Genomic DNA, 18559 nt, shown 5'->3' on the forward strand with positions numbered 1-18559 from the left:
TAAGTAATTAATGGCGTAGAGTCAAGTTTTATATCATGTATGGTTATGAAAATGTTGTTTGGTTTTCAATACTAAAAAAATGGTTTTATAAATGCCTTGGCTAAAACTAATAAATACACCTTAGCAAAGTATTTTGTAATAACTGGTACCTTGATTGTGTAGGAAGAGATACAAGAGATGAGAAAATGCCACCAAATTGGTTATTTTTACTATATTCAAATTATATATGTCTTGTGCCTATTGCATTTTGATGATGCATATTGGTATTTATTGCTTTCAAATAATGCAAGTACAGTGCTCATTGCGGTGAGAGTCTCCAATCATGTTCTTATCACATGAACTAGAGATATCAAAGTTATAGTGTGATAATTTAGATGTCGGCCTTTAGACTAAGGCGTGACTTAATTCCTACAAAGAATTTGTGACCTATTTCATGTAAAATTGGCTTGTGGCATTGATTTTGGTCATTGTGATGAGAAACTAATTTATGTATAGTATGAATAAAATTTCTTATGAATTACTTGATTGCCATGGACATTGTTATTTGAAGGTAATTACAGGAGCAAATTTAGTAACATAGCATGTCATGATATGGGTAATAAGAGTGCCAATGATGTTACAGAAAAATAGTGAAGTATAAATGGTGAGAAATCATAGGAGGGTGGTAGATGATGATACATAATCAAATAGTCTAGTAAGTGATCTTCTTATCTTTCACATTACATAAAGCAATTATATTTGCCAATCTTATTGTCATATTTGGAGTTTGATGTCTTTACACAAAAGCATGAAATAGATGGAATTCAATGCAAGATTTGACGGCAACTTAAACTGACATCTTTCAGATACCTCCGTGATGAATTTACCACGACAATCATACACAACATCGACCGTACACGTCACAATGGGATAGAGATCCACGTCGCAGCTTGCTTTCGAACACTTCAAAGATAGGTCATTTGCGACACAGAAGGGTCCCACTGTTTGTCTTATGTGTCACCGTTGGCGCCCCAACTCAAGTTAGCAGAGTGACCTGAACATCGACTTTAGAGTGACAAATCCATGTCGCCACCCATCACATTATGCTAAATCGGGGAGTCAAAAACAACGGCCTACACACCAGTGTTCGTTGTCTTTCTATGCCCAAATATCTAATTGCACTTTCAACTTCCCGCTAGCTCTTCGTACTACTAATTTCTCATACTTCAGCACCCAGCACAGAACCCCTGGTTTGATCACCTCGCACAACCGCTCGCCCACTGTTCAAATCACACATCTCACTCTCCAAATAATGCACACAACACCACACTCACCTAAAAAAACACCCAATGTCTCGATTCCGTCTCAAACACGCTTAACTCATTTGCTAGACTTATGTATGCACTCCTGACCCAACTGTTCGGCTTTCTTTTAGCTCAGATCTCTTCCAACTGTTTTCACTCTAACTACCTCTTTATGCAGCTGCTGCAATGCTCACAGTATTCTTGTACGGAGGTAGACGGTTTGAAGGAAATCGCGCGATAGAGGAGTTAGCGACCGAATTCGATACTCACGCAGCATCATTTGGTGGAATCTACAGCGAGGCAGACTCCTGTGAGTGCCGCATAGCACGAGACCAAATGCGGCACATGACGAGGAAGTGAGAGTCCTGGCAATTGAAGGGTTCGAGAGCGTGGTGTGCGCCACGTGTGGTGGCGTTAGATGAAGCGCTGCAAGTTGCAGAATGGATGGTTGGCAGGTTTTAGCAATTGACCCAGCTGAAACCTACCATAGGGGAGGTGATAGCAATTGACCTAGCTGAAACTCACCGTTATTTTATTTTATTTTATGTTTCTATTTAAATAAGTACTTTAAGTTTTGTATAGTAAAACTTTAAATAGATTTTTATTTAAAATCTAATATTTTATTATATAAAACTTCAAAAAAATGATAATAAATAGATTTTTATTTTAAATAAAAAAATCTATCTTCTTCAAGTAGATTTTGTTATTTAAAAGAAAAATGAAAAATATTATTTGTATTTTGTATGTGATCCAATTTAGTTAAAAAGAAGTGATTGTTAGTAGATTGTGGAGGTGAAGAAAAGGTTAAGATAGACTAATCTATAAAGTTATAGTATAAAAGAAAATACCTATTTAGATATGTATATTATAAATTTTGAAAGGTAGCAACAAACTTCAAAATTCTATTGTTGCTATTATATTGATCTAGAGAGAGAGTTCTCTCCTTAGTCTATCTAATGTTTTTTTGTTTTTTATGAGAGATATTCTTGTTTTGATTTTAGAAGGTGATTTGTGAATATAAAGTGCATGTGTTTGTTTTTTGCATGATAGAAAAGTTTCTATTTTATATAATTATTGTGTTGGTGTTGCAAAAAAACCAAAATAAAATCCAAAGACATTGGAATAGGCAACAAAGCTCCAATACCTTTTGCAATCAATCATGTTATGTGAGCTAAGTTGATTAGCTTCCAAAAACTTTTAAGTATCTTGTTGAGTAAGCCTTGCCTTGTAAAGATAGAGTAGAATTTCATTAATCTCAAATTTAGTGTAGCAATATGTAGATTAAAATATAGCAGTGAGTTGATTAAAATAAAGAGCCCTTGTTCATTACAAATTATAGTGATTTAGAGTGAAAATAATTTAAACAAATTGAAATTCGTTGAAAGTGAACTTGAATTATTTTTTTAAACCATTTAAAAGTAGGTTCGTAGTAGATGTATAATTTACAAGATGATGTTTGTTTTTTTCTCTCTCCCAAGATTTTGGGAGACAAAGACTTTGCAAAACTTTGGCCTTGATCTCAAAACTCAAAAAACCATTACCATTGGAACTTCAATACCTTTCCATGCCACCCTTGCCACTCCTGGTTCAGAAAAGGTCTACGTAACATATCCATCCTTGATTCAAAAGGATACCGCGCTCACTCAACTTCCCACTACCTCTTCCCTGCAGTGTGTACAGAGCACATAGAAAGTCTGCTGTTTTGCATCTTGCGAACCCTTCCCTGTCACACATCTCTATGACTACCATCATCATCCTTTTGTTGCTCATATTTAAAAGTAACAGGGTTCACTTAAGCTATGTTTTTTCATGGCGTGCCAAATGATTAACAAATTTCATGATTACATTGAGTAATGGTTTCACATGGGAATCTGTTTTTTTTCGTATTTCGGGTGGTGATTATGTTGAGAGAATCAATTTCATCTGCAGAATAGTGTAAATCAAGTGATAAAACATATCACAAATTACAACACTCAAGGCCAACGAACATAGGAAACGTAACCCTCGAATATGCAGATAGACTCAAATCAATCGTTTCCAGGCAGAACAACTGCGGATGTTTTGCACCAAAAAAAACCTACAGGCATCTAAGCACGAAGATTCTTTGAACCGCACGTTAATGAACATCACAGTCTGTAGTGGCAAGAACATAGACCCCTGTTGCGGGCGTTTTAAGTCTAGCTGGTGCTCCCCGAAAACATTCACGCGGCTACAGCCTCCTGGATAGGGTACTCAAAAGTGACCTCCTTTCCTGTCAACTTCTTGTAAACCCCCGAGTAGGTTTCCAACTTGTACTCCGTGCTGTTACGCTCCTTCGGGTCCAAGTATACACGCATGATGCGGGAACCATCCAGGCGATAACGCATCCTCTTCCCAACAATTTCAGATGGGTAAACCAAATCTTCAAGGACTGCCTCGTGCACAGCGGTCAAAGTCCTGCTCCTTGGCCTGTTAACAGCGGAACCCTTCTTGGGGGGTCTCAAGATGCGTCTGGTGACAATGAAAACAACGTCCTACACAAACAACAGAAGACACCAACGCCAAAGTATGAGTCAAATGACAAAACACAACTATTCTACACGGTTTGCATCAAACATAACAAACACGGATTACAAACTACAGCCTACATGAAGTGTTTTAATAACTCGCTCCGGAACAAAAGATTAGAGAAATGCATGACATCGTTGGATCTAAGCAACACCGCAGGTATGTGAACTGCATTGACTTCCACCCAACTACACATTCCTATGAGCCCAATATAGATGTGGCGGCAGAAACCCTAATCGGATAAAACCCTAATTCATTGAACACCTCACCGAAACTTTGTACACCATTACCCAAAAACAACAAGACAATCGACCGAAGAGGTTTTAAAATGTGGAATTACACAAAGAAAACGGTTTTTATGCGGACATTAACCTTGCCACTGAACTTCTTCTCCAGCTCCCTGACGAGGCGAGCGTGGATCTTTTGGAAAGCCTTCCGCAAGCGGAAAGGCACATGAATGATAACGGCCTTCCGGTTTCCGGAAACATCAACTTCCTTGGCAGAGTTAATGAAGAGGTCGCGAAGCTCGCTCTTAAGCTCGGAGTTGGTGGACTCCAGGTCGAAGAGAGCCTGAGCTACAGATTCCTCAAACTCATCTGGCTCCTGCCCATTCTCCTTTTGGATCTTCCTGCGCGCGGTGAAGGACATGGCTGCGGAGGTGATAAACGGAGGTGATAAACCTTTCAGAAAGGGTGAAATGATACACCGGAGCCGCTGCCTACAAACGTAAGGCACGCGAGCGAAAAGGAAACAACCGGTGAAGGTCGAGGTCACTTTGAGTGCAAAACCCAAAGGGTCACCTCCGTCAGTAGCCGCTCCCTCGCGTCGGCCGTTGTGGGCGTCCCCCCGCTAGGGTTTTGTCTCGCGAGTAGCATCCGCAAGACGCTGCATCACATTTCTCTCCAATTTTTTTCTGATTTGTATCTCAAATTGTCATCTTGCGGTTATAAATTTGTCATTACTAGTGGTATATGACATATTTTCTCAAGACATTCACAAAAGAATGATTCTTGATAATTAAGGTTTCATTTTTTTTTTTGTTTTATTAAATGCAGAAATATTAGCAAAATAATATTCTCAAGGTAATGTTTATATAATTTTACTTATTAACATTAATAAAAGTTTTTTTTTTTTTTTTTTTTTTTTTAGTTATCAAGTATTTCAATTACCAATTCAAGCTACAATATTAAAGTCTTTGCATATCAATGATTATATTAAAAGATAAAATTTTAATTTTATGTGGCAATTCAAATATTAGATATGTCCAGAGTTTATAAAAAATTATACATTTATATCAATTGAAGAATAAGAATGAAAATTAAAGCAATCAAAGAACTAAGAGAGGTATTTGTAGCAAAATAATATTACTACTATTATTATCATTATTATTATGTTGTGATCTAACAAAGCATTATTAATAGAATAAATGTAACTAATTTTAAAACAACTAATTAGTATTAAACTTTATAAACAAAAATTGTGCATGCCTAAAGTAACAAGATTTATTTTTTACTTTTTAAAGAATGAAAATTAAAACTTTTATTTTTATTTTAATGTTATGGTCTATTAGGATTGATAAAGCATTTAGATAATAATAAATATAAGTTTTTTTTCTAAAAAAAATGCTAATGAATAATTCAAAAAGTTTTAAAGATAAAACTAATAATTGGAGATGTTTTTGTATATAAATATATATATATATATATATATATATATATATATATATATATATAAATAATATTTTATCAAAAACAATGTTAATATAGTTGTAATTTTTAAGAGATGTCAACAATTTTTTTTAATAATTTGTAGATATGTCTACATCTATTAAAAATTAAAAGAATGTATCTACAAATTATTAAAAAAAAATTTAAAAAATTGATTAATTAAGTAATTACAATAATTTTAAAAAAATAATATACTAATATTGCTAATGATTTGAACTTAATATATCACAACATAATAAAATCTCAAAACTATATTAAAAAATTTTAGAAGAATAATATAAAATTTTAAAAATTATTATTTAACTTGAAAAAATTAAAGGAATACAAAAAAAATTTTAAATGATTGATGAGTTATTTCAGTAAAATCTAAAAAAATAATTATATTTATAAAATAATAATAATAATAATAATAATAATAATAATAATAATAAATAAATAAATAAATAAAACCAAAGAATCTTAAACTAAGACTTAATTACAAAAAAAAATTGATAAGATTAAAAATAGCCTCAATCTTATATCTATACATGCTACTTAACAAGAAGAATATGTAGAAGTTTTGTAGGTACCTTAAAGCTTGTGGACCAAATGTTTCAATTTGCGAATACCTTTATAAAGATAAAGAACTTTGTAGAATTTTCTTTTATTGTCATTTAGCTTATCTAAAAGAATCTATACATGTAGTTTGTGTCAAAGAAACTTCTTGAATATTTCTTGAAGAAGGTATTATCTACCTAAAATACTTCCACCTGTTACTACTTATTCTTATTTGCTTCAATTTATATGAATAGTCAAAAAATATAGTATAAGAAACTATTTAAGTTCTCTCATTTGATAACAATGTTTATACATCCAATTCTTAAGTTTGAATCAATAAAACTCAGTGAAATAATTATATTTAATCAATTTTTTTGAATAAAATAATTTAGATTGATAAAAAGATTTAATTTTGATTATGCAAGTTAATGAGTCACAATTCACTAGATAAAGAATATAATATTTGTTAGTAGCAAAATATTTAAAAAATATATAATTATAAGCTTATTTAAATGTAACAACTATTCTAAGGAATATATATATATATATCTATATATATATATATATATATATATATATATGTATTTTCATATAAGAAAAATATATATATGTAAATATGAGATTTGAGTTCTTTTTAAAACCTGTAATAATGATACAAAAGAAAAATCAATTAAAACATAACATTGGTTCCGTTTAGTAGAATTAAATCTTGTTTATATTTTTGTTCAAAACACCTTAGTACTAACTAATAAGATATATATATATTGGCTTGTGATAAAAAAATATGATTAAATTTTCTTTAAAAAATCAGAAATTGATTTTTACAAATTAAAAGAACATCATAATAGATATAATCAATTTGAATTTGAAAGTCTTAAGAAGCATGCTATATCTAGTTTTTTAGAATAACATTATATTATTTAACTATATAGTTTTGTAAAAAAAACAAACATATGCACACGTACACACATACACAAGTGAAATTATTATCTTTGTATAAAATATTATTTTATCTTTTAATATGTTTGTGTGATATAGGACGATCAATGATAAAACAACGATCAATAATTAAACAACATAATATTGGAAAGGTTCTTAAAAAGAAAATCGAAGGTATTTGGAATGAATACATAAAATATTAAATCTTGTTTTAGATTCTAAAGGTTCTTTACAATGAAAAGTCACTTTTAAAAGATAATTTGAATCAATTTTTAAGCATAATTAATAGTTTATTGGATAGTTTTTATAATAATTATTATTATAATTATTTTTTTAATCACCTTTTTTGGATTGAAAATATTATTTAAATTAATTATCATAGCAATGAGGTTATATGTAAGTTAGAAGTAAGTTAGAAATAAGTTAGAAGTGATTTAGAAGTAATTTAATTTGAATTTAAATTGTTATATTTCCAATCTACATAAGTATTATAATTTGTATAAACTAAGGTATAGGAGTAGCCAATATATATTCGAGAATATGTTTTCAATACAATGTTGAAGTTACTTTGGCCAAAAAAACATTTCTATGGTTCATTCAATTGTTATTAGTCTTACTTTCAAGTTTTAATTCTTGAAGCAATTAGGACTATAGATCTTAGTTTAGACTCTTTGGAGTGCAAGAGTAAAGATATGGCCACTACTTCTAGGTCTTAAGAAAATAGTATAAGTAGTTTTGTAGGCTTATGTAGTTAAGATATATATATATATATATATATATATATATATATATATATTTTATGGACAAAGCTATGCCATATTTTCTCTAGGATTTTATAAATGGCTTTAGTTCTTTTCAATTTCATCTCTAAGATTTTATTTTGAGCTCTTAAAACTTATTATATATATAATTTATTAAACTTAAAAAATTTTATATTTTAAAGTTTAAAAGATGAAAGTCTATTCAATTTAGTAATAGGTGATGTATGGCCTTCATAATTTGGTAGCTCTATTTTGAAAAATTTTCCTTTATTATTGATAAGTTTTGAGCTATAGGAATTTTTATATTAAAAATTTGTTCAAGTTTAGTTTTTAGAGGATTAAAAATCAATAACTTTGATACTAAGATGTTCTAAAAGTGCTAAGTTTAGTGGCAATTGAAAATGTAACTTTGAAGAAAGGATCAAGATGACTAATGCATTTAAATGATTTTTTTAAAAAAATAAATCAAATTATATTTGAAGCTATGATTCTAGCAAATTTAAGTTCATTGAAAAGAAATCAAAGATGAAGCTAAGGTGCATAGTTTTGTAGAAAGAAGTTTATATTTTTGACATCAATTTGATATGGAAAATTAGGACAATAAGATGAATGAGACAAAAGTATGTAAAAGTACATTAATTTAATATATATATATATATATATATATATATATATATATATGATTTTTGATACATATTTTAATTTTTTAAATTAATCTTTTTCAAGTTTTTTTTATTTTTATTTTTATAAACTAATCAAAAATACACATACAATACTAAAGCTTTATTTTTCTTTATGAAAAATAGATGACATCATTTTCTTCATAAGATACAAGTATAATTGAAGCTTTAGATTAGCTACTCCTAAATTAATATTATTTATAATATTTAATTCATTCTTGAGTCTTTTCTATACAAAAGATGGATTTTAAGCTCCCTTAAAGTATAGTATCAACCACTTCCTTGTCAATCCTCAAAAAAATAGAATATAGTTCCTAACATTGTCCATGGTTCTAACATTGTCTTTGGTCTTAAATCTCTAAAGCTAAGATCAATGATTAGATCTGATTCATTCACTTAAATCTAACACATATCTATATATAAAATCACCTCATCTATAATATTCACATATTAGATTGACTTAAAATTGCCCATACAACACACTATCTAATATAAAAGGTATAGTTTTGTCCCTGTAATACCAAAGAGCTCAATACTAGTGATATAATCAAAATACATGTACATTGGCCCTAAACTAAATACTCAATTTATATTCTATTATTTTTTTGAGTTAAATTATATATATATATATATATATATATATATATGTATATTATTATGATAGAGCTTGTTGAAATCATAGGTATGATAGCACAAATGCAAGAGCAAATGAGAGAATTAATGCTTGCAATGCATCAATACAATTTACTACTACAAAGTACAATAAGATTGGTTAGAATTAAAGATGTGGAAATTTTTGGAGCTATCTCAACATCTATACCAAATCATCTTACTTCTTCTAGAGTGGAATATTATTGAAGCACCATCACAATTGATAAAAAATCAAAAGTTCTTTTATTTAAGAAGTTTGATGGTACAAATCAAATTTTCAAAGATTTATCAATCAAGTAAAAGTATTAATTAAGCTTAAACATCAAATTTATTAAATTCTCAAATCACAAGTTATATTTATTAAAATAATTTTTTTTATATTTTTTAAAAATAAGTTCTATTTTTTTTGAATAATAAAATTTGATATTAAAAAAATCCTATTTTAAATATAAAAAACATGATGTAATATATATTGCAACTAATAAGATATAGATTTTTCTTCAAATTAAACGTTTATTATTTTTATGCGCTTTAAAATATTGATAGGTTGTGATTGATATTAAATGGGATAAAATTTCACTTATTAGCCAACTTCTTCATGAGTTATAATATGAGATAAATAAATTAATATTAAACTTACTTCATCCTCAAACATTGAGTCAAGCAATTGATTTTGGAATAAAGTATTTCAATTAGTTTTTTGAATGTTAATTTGAGAGCTGCAAAAGTATGCCTTAATATCTTTACAATTTCATGGCAACACCAAATATATATTTGTTGCATTTATTGGTTGTTGTATTTTTGATATAAAATCAACAACTAAGAGATTCAACTTAAGAGCTATTATTCATTGAGTTACAAAACAAACCATTGAGATTGTCACAACCTTTAAGGCAACATTATTGAAATAAAGACCCTCAAGAATAATATATTATTCAAATAGATGGTAACATACAATGCATATGATATCACGAGCTTAGAAGAAGCTTTCAATATTTGGTAATATTTTTAGAAGTATTATCTACTCTTAATGGTGTTTCTAATATTTTAATTGAAGAGAGTTGTGAAAGTATTAATAATGATGAAATTTCATGGTTTTCTTTCTGCCTTGGTATATAATATTATTGATTGTTGAAAAGACTTGTCAATTATTTGTAAAGAAAATAAAGATTAGAATATGTGGCAAATACAATTTGCCATATCTTAAACTTCTTCAATATGTAATTATTGTACTTTATAGAATTTGGCGTTTGAAGTAGCTATAATGTTTCAATTATTAATACTAACATTAATAATTAAGAAGATAAGAGAAATTAAGTAGAAGTATGTAAAAGTATATTAATTTGATTTATATGTTTTGTTTATTTTATCAATTCTCTATAATGTTTTGTTTATTAATATAAGTATATTAATATACTTTTATATACTTCTACTTTTATCATAGTAAGAAGTTTCATAGATATATATTTGATTTTACAAGTATTTGTAGGTGATTGGTAAGTTGAAACTTGGCCAACATATAAGCCTCATGTTGCACATGTTGGCCACATAGTGTACATATTGGAAGTTTTCTTAATAATTTAGACATGAATTGAATGATGTATAGATTATTCCTATATAGCTCTTTAATTATAGAATATTTATAGAAAAAAGAGTGAGGCATTCTTCACTATTTTCAACCCATTTCTTGTTTCTAGCATATTTTTAAGATTCCTATATAGATTTTAAGGCATTTGATTGTAGTAAATTTAATTCCTCAAATAAAGTTTTTTTCTTCATTTAAAGTTCTTATAAAAACCTCAATATAAAATTTATATTTTAAAAAATCCATCTACCAAATAATATATTTTTGCTATTTTATAAATTTAACCTATAGTCTACAAAGCCTTTCAATAAATTCATCAATCAAGTTTATTGGTAACTTAAAAATTATTCTAATTTGATTAATGAAGTTTAGTGAGATAAATTTTTGAGATATATAGAAGAATGAAATAAAGTAATATTTTTTATCTGATTAATCAATCTTTGAAATACCACAAAATAATTTAAATTTTGGTTAATTATTTAAAAATAAGAATTAATAAAAAGAATAAATAAATTTTTTTGTTAAAATAGTACAATAGGATTAATGTCAAAATTTGTTAGGATTCAAATTGATGGTTTTTTATGAAATTTTAAACATATACATAATATTTTGTAATATAAATAATTAATAATAATACTTAAAGTTTGAATCATTTTTTAAAAACTATATTTTACTCATATTATAATAATGTAAATATAAAACATAGAATTATTCTTTTTTAATTTTATAAATAATTATTTAATAAAAAAATCTATCTTATTGATTTATAATCATAAAAATAATATATGGATTTTTTTAGAACTGTAAATTATTACTACTATCATCCACTTAATGTAATATTAAGTATTTTAAGTATTTTACAAAATCCCAAAAGCTGAAAATCTAAAAAAAATTATATTTCATATTTATAACTAAATATAATTTCTTTCAAATCATATTTTATCTTTTTTTTTTTCTTTTTTTCTTTTGTTCTTTCTACTACGGAGTTAGCATCTTTAAGTTAGATTAAATTTTGTATAGATCAAAACAAATTGATGTTTTTGAAGGAAACATATAAACTTATTGGTTCCAATTACTACAACTTTTTAATCCAAAAATGTAACTAGATATTTAAAGATTGATAGAGTGTATTTGAATTCTTAAAATTATTGTTATTGAATATTTTTTCTTATTTTTAATATTGAGATTTACCAAAATTATTTCATTTTTAGGAATAAAAAAATTGAGATTATTGCAAACAATTTATTAAGTATTGTTAATAATTACAAAAACAAATCAAATTCAAATTGATGTAAAAGAAAATAAATAAATAAAAGAAAATGGTAGTGCCAAGATTTCTTGTTGTATTAACCAAGTGGGCATTTGATTTATATGTTTTGTTTATTTTATCAGTTCTCTTAAATATGGCTATAGATATTTTATTGTAATAGTGGTATTTGCAATGCAAACTACTGAGTCCTGAGTTTTTATTTGAGAGTATTTTTCAAAGTAAACCACACATTGAATTTTGGTTTTAAAATTATTAGGTTCTTGAAAATATTTTCTTTTGATGTATATTTTATCTAATTTTTTAAGTTTTAGAGTTAGAATTTATTTTTTATGGCTTGGTAAAATCACTCATTTTACATAGGATAAAATTCTTAAGGACTTCTTATTTATTTGCTTGACTTTTATTTCATTCAATTGCACAACAAATGAAATTTGTGGGTGGTCCTGAATTTCGTTAGATGCTTTTCATAAAATTTGTGCATCTGTTTTTGACATACATGAACTAGATTTGATGTTAAATTACATTATTTATTTTTTAATATTTTTACAGCACCAATGCAATAAAACTTCAATTAGTTTAGTTTTACGTTAGACTAAGTATTTTCCATCTTCGTATGTTCATTATTGTTCGATGTCTGATGCATTCCAGGCGCGCTAGCGAACCATTTCCAATCAAAACAGATTCTGTAATCACTGGTAAATTTTAATTTCCAGTATAGCGAGAGGAATATGCAAGTTTCTGAGGGGTATGAAAAATATATAAACTTTACCTTTAAAATGACCACGCAGATTCACAAAAAGAAACAACGAGACAGAAGTGCATATGAATGACTATTAACAGCCTACCGCCATGCATTAATTTAGTACAAAACCCCAATTTTATGCAGCACAAGTATTACTGTCTCAAAGCCCTTTTCGAAAACCACAGCGCCAACATTTTCTAATGGTCCCAAATTGTGTGAGTGCAATACAAAATAGACAGCATTGCAGAGCGATAAACACTCTTCCGCGATCTGTTCATACTATCAATCAACAAAAATACGTCGGAATGTTAGGAAACCAACGAGCATCAATCTTCGATGAAACAAAAATATATTCGGCTAATACACCAACACCGCAAATTGCACCTTTTGTAATGCTTCCTACATTAGCTTAGAAACTGTCTGGTCTCCTCATAATAACCTATCAGAAGAAGAAATCGCCTCTTGACTGCAGGCCACCTGATGGCACAGCAATAGGTGCACCAGGCTCTATAACCTTAAAAACTAGCGCCATGACATGTATGAACATCAAAATTGAATCAACCTCTTACATAAGGGCATCAAGGTGGCGCAATCTTGCAGTACCTCTATATATTGTCTGTCAGCGTATCTCGGCCAGGAAGTGTAAACCACGCAGCAGAGCTGCCAGACTAGGTGCATTGTGTGCTCAGACCGATGAACAATTGGCCAAGAATAAAGAATGGAAAAATAAAAATAAATAAACCAGCTACTATAGTGTTAGATCTAAATGGAGACTTGTAGATCCTTGACCCATGAATCCAAGGGCGTTCCAATTGAGTAGACAACAAACCCAATTTTGCGCATTTCCTCGACGTTGAGCACGTTCCTTCCGTCGAAGAGGAAGGCGGGCTTCTGCATGTTGTCGTAGATCTTCTGATAGTCGAGCTTCTTGAACTCGTCCCACTCGGTGATAACACAGATACCGTGAGCATCTTTGCATGCTTCGTATGCGTCCCACACGACAGAAACTTGCTTGAAGGCGGTCGGACTCTGAGGTTGCAAGTGCTGGGGGTGGTCCCAGTCGAACTTGTTCATGGCCAAGTCGCGCTTGATCTGCTCCTCCGTCACCTGGGGATCATAAATGCTGAGCAATGCCTTGTCGCCAAGCAGGCCATGGCAGACATCAATGGCAGGCGTCTCTCGGGTGTCACCAGTATCCTTCTTGAAAGCAAATCCAAGGACGGCAATCTTTTTGCCAGAGACAGTGTTGAACATAGACGACACCACGCGCTTGATGAATCTTGACTTCTGGTAATCGTTGATGGAAATAACCTGCTTCCAGTAGTGAGCCACCTCGAGGAGGCCATTGCACTCGCAGATGTACACCAAATTGAGAATATCCTTCTGAAAACAAGACCCACCGAAACCAACGCTAGCGTTCAAGAACTTCGGGCCAATGCGAGAGTCTTTACCCACAGCGTAGGCAACCTCGTTTACCTCAGCACCAGTACTCTCACACAAAGCCGACATGGCGTTGATAGAAGAAATCCTCTGTGCTAGAAAGGCGTTGGCGGCGAGTTTAGAGAGCTCAGCAGACCACAAGTTGGTAGTGATGATGCGATCCTCCGGGACCCAGTGCGCGTACACGGCCTTGAGAGCCGCCACAGCCTTCTGACCTGCGGGAGTCTCACGCCCTCCAATTAGCACACGGTCGGGCTTGTCCAAGTCCGCCATGGCAGTCCCCTCGGCAAGAAACTCAGGGTTAGACAAGATCTGGAAGCTAATGCCCTTGTTGTTGTTGTGGGTCAAAATCTTCTCGATGGCCTCTGCAGTTTTCACAGGCACGGTCGACTTCTCCACCACAATCTTGTCACTCTTCGACACATCCGCAATCATGCGCGCTGCGCTCTCCCAGTACGTTAGATCCGCGGCCTTCCCGGCTCCCAAACCCCTCGTCTTGGTAGGTGTGTTCACAGACACGAACACAATGTCCGCCTCAGCAACATGCTTTTCCACCTCTGTGGAAAAGTACAAGTTCCTGTCCTTGCACTCTTTCACCACTTCGTCCAACCCCGGCTCATAAATCGGCAAATCATCGCTGTTCCAGGCAGCAATCCTAGGCTTGCTAATGTCCACCACTACAACCTCAATATCGGGACACTTCAACGCAATCATGGCCATGGTCGGACCCCCGACGTACCCAGCTCCAATGCAGCAAATCTTCACCATCTTGACCGTTTTTCCTTGAATCCAACCGACAAAAACAAAAACCCACCGCCACCAAACTCCACCGAAAACCTCGAAGTCTACCGCGGTAAGATCTGGCCAAGCAAAGTCCAAAACTCAAACTGTGAAATTCGCAAAGACCCAACAGGGCAACGAAGAGATTATAAAGCAACAGCAAGTGAGACTGACGAGATGGTGGAGGACGCGAGGAGGGTCTCTCTGCGTTTCCGCGTCGACAAGGGCAACACGAGCGCGTGAGCGAACGCTGCAGCAGCAACACAGCGAAAAAAAGCTAAAGGCAGAGGTACAGTGTCTGTGCGATGCGAATCTCGCGATTCCCACAACTACTTTAAAGTATATCCATAGAGGGTTAGTTCTTTTCACTTTTTACATTTGGTGTCCTTTAACAATATGATAAATTTATAATTATATTAATTTATACGAAAAGAAAAGAAATGAATATCATTCTGGTGGGTTCTGCAGACTCACCCATTTTAATAAGGAATTTCAGCCCTAAGCATCTTCAAACTTTACACCATTGGATCGTCAATAACGTAAATTAAATACTAAAATTAAGAGAATATCAAAAATCAAAAGGAAAGAATATTATAGACTAAAATACAAATTCAATGAATAAATACTAATAGTTAACAATAATGAAATTAGTTAATAATTAGTACTGTCCTACCCGGTGAGGGAATTTACTCCGAAGAGGCTCCAGTAGTGGTGGTAGCCGTGCCCAACAGGAACCAGCCACGTGGGGGCCTTATAGGTCCATATTCCCCACGTGGGCGTTGGCACGGTTCCCTTCCTGTGGAGCCGTTCTCTTGTAGTTCCCAATGGTTCCCGATGGCCAGAATCGTGGTCGCACGCACCCAGTTGGCATTAAGCTTCGGCATGGCCACACCTTCGAGCGAGAGCTCGTCAGCAATTCTGGGGCTGCGCCAATTTGTTGTTCCGGATCCCGTCGTGGAATGATTGATTGTCGCTATAGCATTGCCAACACGTCCAGCAGATTAAATCAATTTCGAATTATTGTTATCGCTAATTATCGGTATGGCTATTTTTGCTTAACCAGAATTCCGTGAGCTCTTGTCAACTCCTCTTGAACTGGACGCTTGCTGGATTTCACGATTCTTTCTATGCTCTTCACAATCTGTCACGTTCATTCCTCAATTTGCTTGTTGTTCACTACTTTTCTTTGACGAAACTCGAGTTTACGATCTCGATTTCTAACGGCGACCTCTGTCGTGGTAACGTCCCTCCGACATCGAATAACGAAGCCCTAATTCAGAAGAAAAAAAAAAACGGAAGCTCTTGCCTGCTGTCACTGTCACATATTCTGCATGTGTTGCCTGGTGGGGTTTGTGCGAGGTTGAAGTTGAATGCATGAGATGAATGAGGTGAACTGATTTTGCGCCGACAACATGAGTATTTAACGAAGATCTAAGTGGAATACTCAGAGTTTGTTGCTGGATCGCTGTTCGAAATCTGGCCAACAGCTGATTGCAAGCCAAATTTGTGCTTCGGTTGCAACATCTCTGTGGCTGCAATAAAAGTTTCAACGGTGCAGCTCTGCATCTGGGAGAATGGCATTCAAGTGGAGGCTCGTGGTGACGAGTACGATCAAAACAAAAAGGAGAAACTAGCATTTGTAAATATTTTTAATATTGTGCGTGTTTATTAAGGATAGAAGGGGTCAACTCTTCAAAAGTAGCTTTCGTTATTGATAATAGGTTTTTGTGCACTGTAGGGACATGGCTGGAAGTGGTGGTGATGGACCGTGAAATGTGGTGAGAATTTTATACAATGGAATTTAAAATTACGTGAAGAGCGTTCATTGTTGTAAAGAGGAAGAAAGAAATATCTCCTGATTCTTGTAACTACTGTTTTGTACGTGCTTCCTCGTACTTGCAAATTTTAAATAATTGAAATTTGAATAGAAAATGAAGAAGGTAGGCGAGCTTTAATAAACACAAAATGAATATATATATATATATATTCATGGGCAATACAAGAATATATAGACTTTCAAATAAAATTGATACAATATTTTCTACTTGAAATTGAAAAGGACGTGTATTAACCTTTAAGTTCTAATATATTCTTTAAAACGTGTTGTAAATTAAAATAATAGTCACGTTTTAAAGATTTGAATAATTGTTTCATATAATACATGTCTCATACTATGAAAAAGACAAATAGGTATTATAAAATAGAAATATCATTTAATATACTATAAATATAAAAATAGAATAATGGAATTGTTAGGATATATTTATTATAAGTTTTAAAAGATACACTTGATATGAAAGAAGAACTATTAAATTTAATATTATCTATATATATATATATATATATATATATATATTAAACAAGAGTATATAACATTTAAACTATTTTTTATACAAAAATTACTTTTCAACATTAAAATTGGATTTTAATTTATTACTATATTTTTTATTTATATTTATATAATATGAGAGTTTTTTCATTTTTTTATTCTTGTTTCTATGATATATAAAATTCTAATACATAAATGACTTATCTAAAAGTTTGAATGAAGACTTATATATATATATATATATATATATATATAACATCTAAATTTAGTAACTATGATGTTTATCTAATTACTTTATTAATATGTAAGCCCTTTTAATGTAGAATATTGTCTTACTTGTGCCATAATAAGTAATATTATAAACAATTTTTACAATAAAAGATATTAATAAACAATATAAAAGAATGCTTTAATTCTAATGCATGCTAGTGTTTTAGATCTATCCCAACCTTACATTTGAAGTTCAATAAGTACTTATCATCATTCTAAACTAGATGGACAATCATGTAGAACAATTTTTTACATAGAGATAAAACGCCCTTTATTGGGTGGACTTGTTGAATAAAAACAAGATTATATAAATATCATTTGAAAAATTATAGATTGCAATAACTAGGATTTATTAAATTTATATTCAAAGTATTATATTATTAATGATTTATATTTTATATAGTATTATAAAAATAGAATATCATATTAAATATTTCATTTGTATAATTTTATTATTAAAGACTTTTAATACGTGTTTAATATTTTTTAGATTTAATATATTTATCACAGATTTAAATCATAGTGTGTGTGTGTGTATATATATATATATATATATATATATATATTAATAAAACACATGTATATATTTATATTTTATTAAGACTAATCTAAGATTTTATAAAGACATGACTTAAAATGCATGAATAATTTTGTTTTATGTTATTGTATACAAGTATTAAAAATAATTAAATAACATGATTCAATAATATATTCTATGATAGGTATATTACAAAAATAATAAAAATAAATACTTAAACCATAATTTCTATCATAAATATATTATATTAATAAAATAATTAATGTATATATATATATGTGATTTTAGAATATTTTTAAAGATTAAATGTATTTTTAAAAAATTAAATTAAGAATAAATATAATAAAGTCACATAATATATATATATATATATATATATATTAGTAAGAGAAGAACTTAGGTCATATAGGCACAACAAACTACAATTACAAGCACTATCTATAACATTTGAAAATCTTATACAAACTTTTGGATATTATT

The 18559-nt window shown here is 30.7% G+C and overlaps 2 protein-coding genes across 2 annotated transcripts; both read right to left on the reverse strand.

Moving 5' to 3' along the window:
• Positions 1-3272: 3272 nt before the first annotated feature.
• On the reverse strand, positions 3273-4565 carry LOC112276998 (small ribosomal subunit protein eS7). Its single transcript, XM_024508905.3, has 2 exons — positions 4203-4565; positions 3273-3796 (listed from the first exon to the last, which is right to left on the reverse strand). Exons 1-2 carry the CDS (start codon positions 4476-4478, stop codon positions 3485-3487), a joined length of 588 nt encoding a protein of 195 aa, XP_024364673.1. The 5' UTR covers positions 4479-4565; the 3' UTR covers positions 3273-3484.
• An 8463-nt stretch (positions 4566-13028) lies between these two features.
• LOC112276866 (UDP-glucose 6-dehydrogenase 3) lies at positions 13029-15172 on the reverse strand. The gene has a single exon (XM_024508646.3). It carries the CDS (start codon positions 14928-14930, stop codon positions 13485-13487), a length of 1446 nt encoding a protein of 481 aa, XP_024364414.1. The 5' UTR covers positions 14931-15172; the 3' UTR covers positions 13029-13484.
• Positions 15173-18559: the final 3387 nt, after the last annotated feature.

The sequence above is a fragment of the Physcomitrium patens genome, chromosome 24 (assembly GCF_059467195.1).
Source record: "Physcomitrium patens ecotype Gransden chromosome 24, ASM5946719v1, whole genome shotgun sequence".
Lineage (NCBI taxonomy): Eukaryota > Viridiplantae > Streptophyta > Bryopsida > Funariales > Funariaceae > Physcomitrium > Physcomitrium patens.